Source organism: Scomber scombrus, chromosome 23 (assembly GCF_963691925.1).
Source record: "Scomber scombrus chromosome 23, fScoSco1.1, whole genome shotgun sequence".
Taxonomy (NCBI): domain Eukaryota; kingdom Metazoa; phylum Chordata; class Actinopteri; order Scombriformes; family Scombridae; genus Scomber; species Scomber scombrus.
In genome coordinates this window covers 15,839,963-15,852,017 of record NC_084992.1, presented here as the reverse complement: position 1 = coordinate 15,852,017, position 12,055 = coordinate 15,839,963, and the positions used below count along the sequence as shown (strand labels likewise).

The window sequence follows — 12,055 nt, the reverse complement described above, 5'->3', positions numbered from 1 at the left end:
AAGCGCTTTCTGACAGGCTACATTCACACCCTGCGTAGCAATAGACACATTGAACCATGCTCAAATACATTTAGTCTACCTATTATCAGCTGGAAGGTACAGTACCTTGTTGTGAAACACCTGCAATCAATGTAGTTTTTTTGTGTAGTGTGAATGAATGGTTACCTACGTCACATCAGGCATAGACATCATGTGGAAAGTGCAAAATGAGTGATGCCTTGATGCTTTTACTGATCTTGAAAGAGATTCTTTTAGAGAGTCGCCTGCATATGAACCAAGTAGACGGCTCAAAAAATGGCCAGCCGAATCAGAAATATTGCGAGACGTAGCACCAGTCGTCTCGCGACATTTCCTCTAGATACTTAAAAGAAAAAAAAGAAAAAGACAACACGAAACTATCTGATAGATTCATCGGAGGACGTTTTGTCAGATTTTACCCTGCTTCTCACGTTAGGTCAGGTGCCTTTTCTGGGGCCTTTTTCTGCTGGTTAAGTGACATCACCTCCCAGCTGCTACAAGAACACACTCACACTGATCACGATCTTGTTGGACAAGAATTCACACCCATTTCCAAAAAGAAAAAAAAAAAAAGAAGAGATAAATCACATCACACTCGCTATGGCCACACTAATGATAGAACAACAATTCATATATTTATGAAGTGTTTCCCAAATGGAAATATCTACGCACTAGCAAAGTTCAGAAATAATAATATTAATAACAAAAAGCCTTCATTGTTGTTGTTTTTTTATATTTGTGGATCTGTATAGAATATTTCCCCCCTTTTTTGACTTTACATACAGGAATACAACAACCGATGAAACACTTTAGATTCTATTAATCGGGGGAAATCTGGAGAGTTCTAACTCAAATCCAGCCTCCGAAAACAAATAAACAAAACCCAAATTAAATTTTTTTTTCCTAAAATGGAATTGACTCATTTTCCCCAGAAGTGAAGATTTACAAATAAGGGCTTTAGAGAAGAACTCTCGAGAAAGTTTACAGTGTACAAACTCCTGTCCCATGGCAGGCTTTTATCGATAGAAAGACCCTCATCTTCTCTCACTGTGTAGTGTCAGAGGCACTCTATCACACACGCAAACATCCAGCTCACAAATTCACACACACACACACACACACACACATGCGCCCATGCACAAAAACACTCAAGCTGCCAAAGCAGAGTTCAACCCCACAGACTACTGCTATCGACCCAATCAGGATATTTACCTTTATGTACAGTCTCCTATTCAAATAAACACCAACAGCACAGTGACCCTGACACATTTTTTCCTCTCACACACACACACACACACACGCACACGCACACACACACACACACACTTGGGGACAATGCACTTCAGTGGGGTCTCCAATGGCCAAAGGCTGCAAAGCACTTATAGATTTTTTTCTTTTAAAAGAAAAAAAAAAGAATAAAAAAAAAAAAAAAGACAGAACAGTGCACATAGAACAGGGTGACTTTTCAAAAACATTTTATGCATAAGAAATCTGGGTGAAGACGGAGAGATTGAGCTTGACTTGAGGATTATTATTTTTTAAAACATTGTCTACTTCTTAGCCCTCACGCTTACGCCGGAGAGCTCTCGGTAGTGCTGACTCTCCGAGTGGGGAAACACTTCAGGATTCTTTCGCCATTGTAGGGAAAGAGTGCAAAAGGCTTCCGAGCAGCATCCGGGACGCTGCTCTCTGTGAGTTTTTAACATCGAACATAGTAAGATGATGATTAATATAAATAATGCCCTGTAATACGCCTGAGAGATTTAGCTTGAGACTAGGTTCAAAACACTGTAAGGGGGCGAAGACGATTGCCTATGTGCTATTTAAGTGCTATATTTTTCTTCTAGTGACTATTTAAGCTTCTAGTGGGCCTCTGAACATTTCAGGAGTGACTGTTACAAAACACCGTGCTCCTGCGGTTCAGTATTTACTTCAACATACTCTACGGGGCTCTCTGCTGGGGAAGTATCTTAATAATTGACATATGTGCATATCGTATATACATTTATACAAATCTACTACTTATAAAATACTTTCTAAAGGCTTGCTTGAGCCTGTCGGAAACTGATTTGGACAGGTCTCACTAGCATTAGTCGGTGTGTGATTGTTGCGCAGGTCACAGGCCACTTCATTGATGTGTTTAAGGCATCTACTTGGGAAAATTGCATTCGGTGATGTTGAGAATAGTACGGCATGTTTGATAAAAGCGCGCAACTTGCTGTTAAGTACACAGGATTTGCTCCAATCCCTGAATACGTCCTCAGTTGCAGCTTTAGGGATCTACGACAGAATGGGATTCTACGCAAAATGATTTCTTAAAATGATTGTCATACTCAAGTCAAGCCGTCTCTCGTGAAAAAAAATGAGCTCCTTCAAAGGTCACATGCTAGCACCCCAGGTGGAAAGTTGAAAGTAAGAGTCACAGTAGACCAATCAGTGACTTTGCAGCCGTAAAAAAAAGACCAAGGGTGCATTTTTTTATAAGTACTTCTAGAAAAATACCAGCCCTCCCCTAAAACTCCCAAATTTAAAATAAACTGGAACAAGTCTCACCGTCATTCGGTAGGCCTATACGTTAAAGAAAGAAAGGGAAAAAAAGACCTTGTCATACACTGCATAGAAAGCAGTCCCCACTTTGGTCGATAACAAAGGAAAACACCCACAACAACAACAACATCATCAACAACAACAACAACAAACAACGATATCAACAAAATAAATGCATTACAATATTGTCTATCTCCAAACTAGCCTCTAATAATTGACACATCTATAAGCACTACCTACATAGGCAAAACTTGGTATTGCATAATTTTCATAATTCTGAATTCCACCCTCCACAATAGTAACTGGAAGATGAACACAATGAGCATCGAAAAATAAAGAAAACAAAAAGATGACAGGTTATTAGAAAAACCACCAAAATACTGAGAAAACAAAACAAAAAAAATGAATGAAAGAAAAAAAAAAACGCTGGTTGATTACAAACTTTTAAACGGCAACTATACACAGCCTTGATATGCAATGTAACTGTGAGATAGAGTAGTACATGAAGTTAAAAATCAACAGTTTCATTCAGAGTACAAAACAATTATTATCATAAAAATGTTATTTTTTTCCTATAATGATAAATGCAGCAAAAACAAGTGTAGTGATGTCTCTATATTCAAAGGCAAGGCACGTAATGTGGACTATATGTCATCGTGCAAATTAAGAGTATTGGAGAGATTTTTCTTGTATAAATATGTCTGGACTGGAGAGGCAATGGCTGTGAACATGCCGTGCACAATTCGAGATTTCAGGGATTGCCACCACCTGGATTCATAATTTCAGTTTTCAAACTCTTCCACTGCAGAGTTAACCTTGCACAAACTGTAGCTTTACACATAAGCCGACTGTACATTTGCATCAATTGTACATTTCCATTAATTAACACTTTGCATTCCTTTTTTTTCTTGTAAACACAAGCTTTAGAAGCTGATGGCCAAATGCATATGCTCTTGATCTTATCGTGAACATTTTCAACTAAAATGCCATTTTTACACACTATGTGTGTCTTGTTTCTTTACTTATGTTCGATTATTTTTTTCCCCCCAAAATAAATTAAAAAAAATCTCCCCATATAGGTGGGAAGGGCTCAAAAGAAGTGCTGGTTTTGCTCAGCGCTGCACAGGTAGCTTAGTGCTTTTCTTCAACTGCCTTTCACGCTTGATGTTTTTCTCATGTGAGGAGACGGATATGTGACTGAAATCAAATTCAAATGTTTCCTTGAACATTTTTTACCCATAAAACCATTTAATATTTATCCCCCTTCCTTTAGAGTCTTAGGGCTGACAGACTGATAGCTTCCCTTCAAAAATTCAATTGCACTTGCCTCTATCGAGATTTTCTTATTCTCCGTCTTTTTTAAAAATCCTTTTGTAAAGGAGTTGCAAATTCTTTAATGAGGGGTCCAATCTCAAGTCTAATGTTTAGTGTTTTTTGAAAACCGCATCAAGAGTTCTCAACCCTTACCGTAAGTGTTTACATTATTCTTGAAGTAAGTAAGCAGTAAAGAAAAAACAAAGTCAACACATTTTTCTGAACAAAGAGTCATATCACAGTAAACTGAAATCAAACGGAAGAAGAAACACTCTGAATTCACAATTTTTGTTCCTATGGTGTACACAGTGAATCGTTTGACGTGGGGAAGCCTCTTTTCAAGAGGTGGGAGAGCTTTAGAGTCTCGGAGCCATCCACCAGGCAGAGGTTGTTGATAGGCAGACCTCTTCACTAGTGTGTGTGTGTGTGTGTGTTTGTTTGTGTGTGTGTGTGTGTGTAAATCGAGATTTTACATCTTCCCCGGGTATGGAAAAATAGTAGGAATTGCCGCTAAGAGACTAGAGTGTCATGCAATAAAACATTAAGGCATCTATACATCACAGTAATGGATCGAGAAGTTCTGCAAACACAACAACTGACTGGTGGGTGGTGGGTGTGTGGGCTGGGCTGGGCGAGGACACGGCAGACCTGAAGCTTTTTCTTTTCTTTTTTTTCCTTTCCTCTGAGCCAACCCTCATCTTCACGGCCAGTGTCCATCGTGGGGAGGGACGGGAGCGGGTAGGGACGTGGAAGTGAGCGAGATTGAGGGTTGAGCGGTGGGGGGGGGGGCGAGTGGAGATTGTGCAGCTCGTGCTGCTTTGCTGGTTTCATCCATGGCTGCGGACACCTGCAGTGCTAGCTCTGCACCACCAACACCTCCACCCACCCATCCACCCGGGGAAGTGTGGGAGGGGGGGGTCCATCCGGTCCTCTCTGGGTTCAGTTCCCTGTCTCAGCGGGGACCAGCGGCTCACCAATGATGTTTATGCTGTAGTTCTGGTGGACATTTGTTGGCAGAATCGGAGTCCCGTTCGACACTTGGAATGGAACTAAGCTCGCCCAGGTACCAGGACTGAGGATAGAGGAGAAAAAGAAACAGACACAGAGAGACAGAGAGAGAGAGATTAGTCACATGCCATTAACTAGTTTGTGCAGAATGCAGTCAAAATCAGATTCTTTCTTTCAATTATCCTGAACACTGCTTCGCTAATGACCAGCGTCACTGCTCTGCTGACAGTCATCAAAGTTCAAGGTCTTCTTTTTTTTTTTTTCTCCTCCTCTTCGTTTTGTTTTGTTCAGACAGAGACGGCGGAGAGAAAAAAAAAAGAAAGAAAGAAAGCGGCAGCACTAGCTCGTTAATCTAAGCTGAGGTGATTCCACTTGATTCCCAGAGAAGGACATCATGTGAGAGGGCCGTGACGCAGTCCCTCTTCTCTGCATTGACAGCGGTATAGAAAAGCATGAGGGGGAGAGTGCGATTGGTGATGGTGGTGGTGGTGGGGGGGGGGGGGGGGGGGGGAGTCGTGGGTATAAGTGGGGGGGTCCCTACACAAAGCTGTCCCATCCCTATTCATCTCACGCTAATGGCAAAACAACACAGTGATTGTTCCTGGGGAGCAACGGTGCTAACTGAAAACGCGAGTGGGAACAAACAGCATGTTGTTCCCGAGGGGTGCTGCGCTACGTAGATGTCAGATAATTAGCCCCCCCACCCCCCACTCTACCCCCCCCACCCGCCTCTCGCCTGCTTCGTCTACCCCACAGGCCCCCAGTGTGCACTCATCTAACACCCCCTCCACCTTCCACATCACCACTGCTAAGTCTGAGAATACCTGTGTTGCACGTTCGCAAACCGATTCTCTAAAAGTTTTACAACGTGCTCAAGTACAGCTAAGAACGGCTAAAACTTGGATGAAGACGACTGAAGCGAATCAGGAAAGAAGGATGAGCAAACAAAGTGTGGAAAAATAAAGCAAGGGGGGGGGGAGAAAAAAAAAGTAGACAAGAATGAATGTTGGGAGAAGACGGTTGAGAAAGAGGAGAGTGGCTCAACTCTGAAGATGCTTGTACGCAGAGGTGGAACACACACTTGTTTCTTTGTGAAACGTCCCGTTTAGACAACGCTGTCTGCATTCATAAAAGCAACTGATCACCCAGTCTGCATTTTATACAAATCGAGAGACACCATTGACTTTGCTTTCATTTAAAACAATGGAGGTGCAAATTCAATTCACCTCGAGGCCTGAAAGAGCCAGACTCTGATATGCTGTGAAAGACAGACACACGGAGATGTGATCAAAATAAAAACATCTTTAGAGATTGTGTTTCAGTGTGCAAAGAGTTAAAAAGAAACCTCAAGGCTAATCCTCTCTAGCAGTTTTTTTCCCCCTGTCCAACCCGTCCTCATGTTATCCTCTCTCCTGCTTTCTTCCCTCCCTCCTTCTCTCTTTCGCCCTGCCAAAAATCATCGGACAGGAAACGGGGGATTAAGTTTTTCCTACCTTGCTGAACAAAGAGCGCACAGAGCGGCCAAGAGCTGCAGCGTTCTCCTTTTCCCGTTTTTTCTTTCTTTCTTTCTCCCTCCCTCCTTACATCGCTCTGTGTTTCTCTTTCCCTATGAAACTCCTCTCAGGTAATGGCTTACATTAGGGGGGACCACACAGCTACAAAAGCGTACTCGCGGGCCTTTGTGCGCACTAAACCCGGCAGATCGGTTATAATCTTGTTAAAAATCGATGGCTGTCAGTCCATATCTGCATCCTATAACCTAAAGCTGAGCTGTGCCGGTCTTTTCATGTAAAGAAAACCTCTCCTATCAGTCTGGATCGCAAAATGGGGGCCTGAAATCATCCCATCACTGCTAATTGAGACCTGCAGATTTGCCTTATTAGTTAGACTGAACTTTAAACACAAAATGTGCAGGATGTGAGGGCTCAATCCAGAGTGAGCTAGATCCTTTGCCTTATCTATCATTTAAATCATATACAGGAGAAGCTGGAAACATTTTCTGTATTGTTGTTCAGATACATCAAAAATGTCCCTTTTGCAGCAATTTGGAGCCACCAAGCTTTAAAATGCCACTATTTGTCTCCATATATGTTGTTTTTTTCATGGCTCTGCACTCCAAGCAGCCCTGGACACAAGTAAAACCTGACCTCCACTGATGGATCTCCTTAGGTAACCTTCAAGATGGCTTCCCTCTGCCCTGTCCAGCTCCCAAACCTCACTAATTCTACTCCCTGCAAGCACAGCCCGGGCATACAGCGTGCTTCGTTTAAGGATTAGCTCCCTAAATTAGATTATCTAATGGCATCTTAATGGATTGCTGACCCATTTCCTGCACAATGGCAACATGCGAGTCTGGCAGCGTTTTAATTTGGGGCTAGCACTGAAGAGGCAAAGCGGAGAGCTCCGTTAAAGGGCAAGCGAGATAAAAGAGAAATCTGACTGATTCCATCTATACGTTAAAAAAGGTTTTGCGCGAATAATCCATCAAAAGAGAGAAAAAAAATGATAATAGAATTACCTTCCCATCCTCAAAACAGAATAAACTAATAACTAAATTCAGTTGGGATCTATTTTATCTGCACTCATTACTGTACACTCGCATGGAGAAAAGAGGTGGAGTTGGCCGGTGTGTGAGTGCTGCAGGGGGACATTTCACTCTGCTACCTCCACTGGTCTATTAGGAGGCCTGTTGAAGGGGTTCTGCTGTGTGCATGTGTGTTTGTAACTTCAGCGGGGTGCAAAATGAACTGTACACACACACACACACACACACTCGCACACACACACACACACATAGATGCACACTACACTTCCAGGGAAAAAGTGGAAAAGGGAGACGTAACAGGAAAAGGCTTAGCTCAGCTTGCTCGCTCTGCCATGGTGAAATGGTTCAGGTTTTTTCCCCCCAGAGAGGGAGAGATACAGTGTGGAGGCAGAGGGAGATGAGGGGGGGGGGGGGCTGATGGTTGGTGTTCTGTTACTTTAAGTTAAAGAGAGTAAAGCATGACTTCAGCATAAAGCCAAACAAAGCTAGGCTTGTTAAAATGTGGAAAGTAAAGCTACATGGCTAAAAAGGTGACCTGAAACGACTTCTTTCGTTCTACACAGTTTGACTTCATTTGTTCTATTTAGCTCATGACTTCATGAAATGCTGTTTCTGTTTGTTGTGAATCCAAGAGGAAGTTTGGAAAGGCGAAATCATTTTGCAGCATTTGTCGTCTGTCAGTGAGGAATAAAAAGCAGTGAAATACAATCGAGACAAATCCTTAAATTTGTTTCTTTTACTAGATAAGAGGAAAAAAATGTGGTTTCTACTTTCTCAAGACTAGGATTTTATTTATTTGAATGTTTATTTTAAGAAAATGCAATTCAGAAATGTTCTCTGTGAAGCGCTGATGCAATCTTACAAAGAACTCCAGATTGTTAGCCAAAAAGCTGGCCAAAAAGAAAGAAACAAACCAATCCTAAAATATTCCTCAGCCCATTCTAGCTTCTCTGAGGGCTTGACAGCAAATTATTTGAAAAAAAAAGAAAAGAAAAAAAAGCTGGTCAGTTCTGGCACAGGTGGAAAATAATGTACTAGAAAACAGATGAAGGAACAGAGAGGAAAGAAAAAGCATGAGAGAGACAAGAAAATGTGTGTGAGTCCAAAGGGTTAAATCCTGGGACAGACTCTCCTCTTGCAGCAACTGACCAGTTTAATTACATTTATATCTGAATTTTTATGTAAAATATGTGAATTTCTGAAATGTGAAATGTGAGGACAATCAAGAAAATCATACATTATATGTCATTATTGATTTTAATTGTATGTGTGTGTGTGTGTGTGTGTGTGTTAGTGAGTGTGTGTGTGTGTGTGTGTGTGTGTGTGTGTGTGTGTGTGTGTGTGGTGTGTGTGAGAGACACAAAGAGACGGCATGAAAGAATGAAAAGGTTACCTTTGCCAAGTAATCCCCAAAGTGTCGTCAGTGGCACTGGGGCCATAATGCCTGCCGTTTTGAGTCACGCTCCAGTCACACTTCCTCAGCTGTCAATTGAAACCTAGCAGTCAGATCACTGGGCCAAGACAACTTCCACTTCAGATTACACTACAACTCAACACTGTATACACAAAAAAAATGCATGCAGAAGAGCCTAAAGCAAAAGCAGCAGAAATTAAAAAATGATTCCAAAATTAGTCCTAATTGTTATTGGCAACATGAAAATGGAATCAGTGTATTCATTATTTGTTGTGGGGGAGAAAATAACAGTTAAATCAAAGCTATGGATAAAATAGACAGAAAGAAAAAGCATGCAATCACAGTTAGTGGTGACAGCTAACCTGGAAGTAAAAAAAACTGAGTTAGTTACAAAATGTGAGTGGCATCATAATGATAGTTCATCTGTGAGGTGGTTATTTATTTTTTTATTTATTTATTTTTTTTTAGCTGGTTAGCCAATGAAGCCATGCAATCCACTGGATGCATGCACCCTGTTGATAATCATTGCTTCACTGTAAGTGCACTTTCTGACTCAGGATGGAGTACGCATGCCCTCAAGCATGCAGAGTTTTTTTCATTAGCTAACTGTTTTTATTGATTAGGGGTCAAAATTACAATGAAGTTAAACAGGCACGCACACACACAGACACACAGACACACACACACACACACACACACACACACACACACGCGCACACACACACACACACACACACAAAACCCCTTTCCCCCCCTCTTTAAGACATGCCAACCTTACATACAGATTACAAATTACTGCGAGAGAGAAAAAGCCACACACAAACTGTGTCTCCTTTGCATGCATTATGCGAGCGCACGTGTCTGCAATCCAGCTGAGAGCTATCTCTGCCAATACCAACCTAACCTTGCCCTGTGGTCAACACATTCATTTAGTAATGCATCGGGATAAAACTGCACTGTTAGCACTCTGCGTGCAGTGGCAGACGTTTTGCAGAGGCTCTTAAGAGGGATTTAATCAGATATACGCATACACTGAATATTCAAAGCCATTTACAGCGGTCAAGAAATGTGTTCTTTTTCCTCCGAGCACCTGGACGAACACATCAGGAGACGATGATGGTTTCCTACTTAAGCCATACTTAAATTCAGCCATGTGTTTTTGTTATATTCCTTCTTTTTCTTTTTTCTTTTTTGGAACAAATGTGAAAAATGACCAAGAACTGAATTGCTGGATCTTCCTAAAAGCCTTTGACATAATACCCGTCTGTTATATTACAATTTCAAATTATTCGTTTTATTTGATCAATTGCTTTGAAAAGATGCTAAATAAAACAGAACAGACAGTGAATCTTGTTCATTCTAGTGTTTTCTTTCTGTATTTATCGCATGTTGAGAGACTGAACCCCCTTGCCACTCCCGCACCCTCCAGCATGACAAAAGCTTGGAGAGAATGTGCGGGTTGGGCCAGACGCTCGGTGCCACTGCTCCTCAAGGGGCTCGCCATCTGTCCACTGGCACCGGCACATCAGAGTGGCACGGGCAGCGGGGAAAGGGGGACGGAGCCGGGGAACGTTAGCAAACAGATGCAGGCAGATTGTGGATTAGGATCCTTCCTTAGATAATACCAAATGACATCTGATCACGGATCTTTCCCTGCGGAATGCTAGATGGTGGCATTCCCTCGAGGGGTTAACCAAGGCGAGAGATGAATGGAGGGTTTTCACACATTCACTGCCTGGGAATCGTAGAGCAGGTGTGGGAGCGTGTGGTGGTGTTGTTTTGTTTTTTTCATTTTTGAAACCTAGTGCGTGTGTGTGTGTGTGTGTGTGTATATGACTTCTATTTTAGTGGTGCTACATTTTAAAATAGGCACTCCTCTGAAATGTAAGTTGTTTTAACCTTTATTACCAAGTTATCGGATGACAATCAAGTTATTTTATTGTAATGAAATTATCTAATTATCAGTCGTGGTTTGGACTTAACACTGTGGTGCAGTTTGAAAATGGATCCAGGAGATCTACAGTATGTTCATGCTATACTATTAAAACAAAGACTCCTTTCTCCCAAAAAATTCCTGAAATTATTCATAAAAGCGCTTCCTGACTTCTGTTTTTCCTTTATATAAAAAAAAGAATATCAAAGTTAACTCTGACAGCAGCGAGGCAGATGCACTGCGAGTTATAGCCTCTATCCATCATACAGACAGACAGACAAAGAACAGTGCACCTTCAAGATCCTGTCCCAATGCTGACCACACTTTAAAAACACACAACTTCAACTGTGGTGAATCTCACGCATCTCTCTAAGCGTGTGTGTGTGATGTGTTTTCCCTTTCCTACCCTTTTTGCCTTGTGACAAAAACCAACTCAAAGTGTTACTGAGCCTCGTGGATCCCACACAATAAACATCCCATCATCAGATGAGGACAATGACAGAGCATTCAGTGAAAGTGTTTAGTCCTGAGGGAGTGGCTCGGTGTCGGCCAGCTCGGCGAGGCCAGAACTCGGGCCGTTAAATCACACCACGGAAAACAAAAACAACTGTGACAAGCAGAAGCATGATGAATCAATGTGAAGACTGTTTAGAGTTCCTTAAGCCGACAAGTACATTTATTCATCTGGATGTAGCATGTAATAACCTTCCAGAAAGTTGTCACTGCTTACAAATCTAATGCTCTTCTTTAACATTTTAAGCCGCCGTACTCATGACGTGACTCTGAAAATGAGCCGATCAAAATAAATTCTGTTCTACATGACAAAAACGTGCTTGAGGATAATTCAATTTTGGATAATTACTAATTATCAAATAAAAATAAGAGTAAATTGTTATCTTTTCATTACATCCCCACTCTGTGTTTCTTAAGAGGACAGAACTAGAAAGATCTGGCTGATTTACACTTCAAAATCTGGAACAAAACGGGCCTCTCGGGGCAAGGCTCCTGGACAAAATTCAGCAGATCAAGCAGCTACGCTCTGACTGCTGCTGTCTTGTGTAGTCACTTTGTGCCCCAATGAAAGAAGTAGCAGGGCTACTAGAAAATGTGGAGGACAAACTCCGCAACATCAGCCAAGTGAATCCTCCCTCTCCTCCTCCTTCTCCTTCCAAGTGAAATAAAAGCGACTGCTGACAAACTCAACATCTTTTTTTTTTTCTTCTTCTTCTTGCCTACCGATTTTAGGAAAAATGGGGAGAAAGAAAAAGGCAGAGAG

At 41.8% G+C, this 12,055-nt stretch overlaps 1 protein-coding gene across 10 annotated transcripts in view; it reads right to left on the bottom strand.

Annotated features, from left to right (window-relative positions):
• Positions 1 to 1,714: 1,714 nt before the first annotated feature.
• The window catches only part of LOC134005476 (nuclear factor 1 B-type-like), a 65,707-nt gene continuing 55,366 nt past the window's right edge, over positions 1,715 to 12,055 (bottom strand). For 8 of the 10 annotated variants that reach the window (XM_062444387.1, XM_062444388.1, XM_062444383.1 and 5 more), the window contains 2 exons: positions 8,826 to 8,914; positions 1,715 to 4,951 (listed from right to left, as the gene is read on the bottom strand). In XM_062444387.1, the coding sequence (XP_062300371.1) occupies positions 4,819 to 4,951; positions 8,826 to 8,914 (222 nt within the window). In that variant the 3' untranslated portion in view covers positions 1,715 to 4,818. The remainder of the gene's footprint in view (positions 4,952 to 8,825; positions 8,915 to 12,055) is intronic. The other 2 variants (XM_062444391.1, XM_062444393.1) reach the window with 1 other exon arrangement.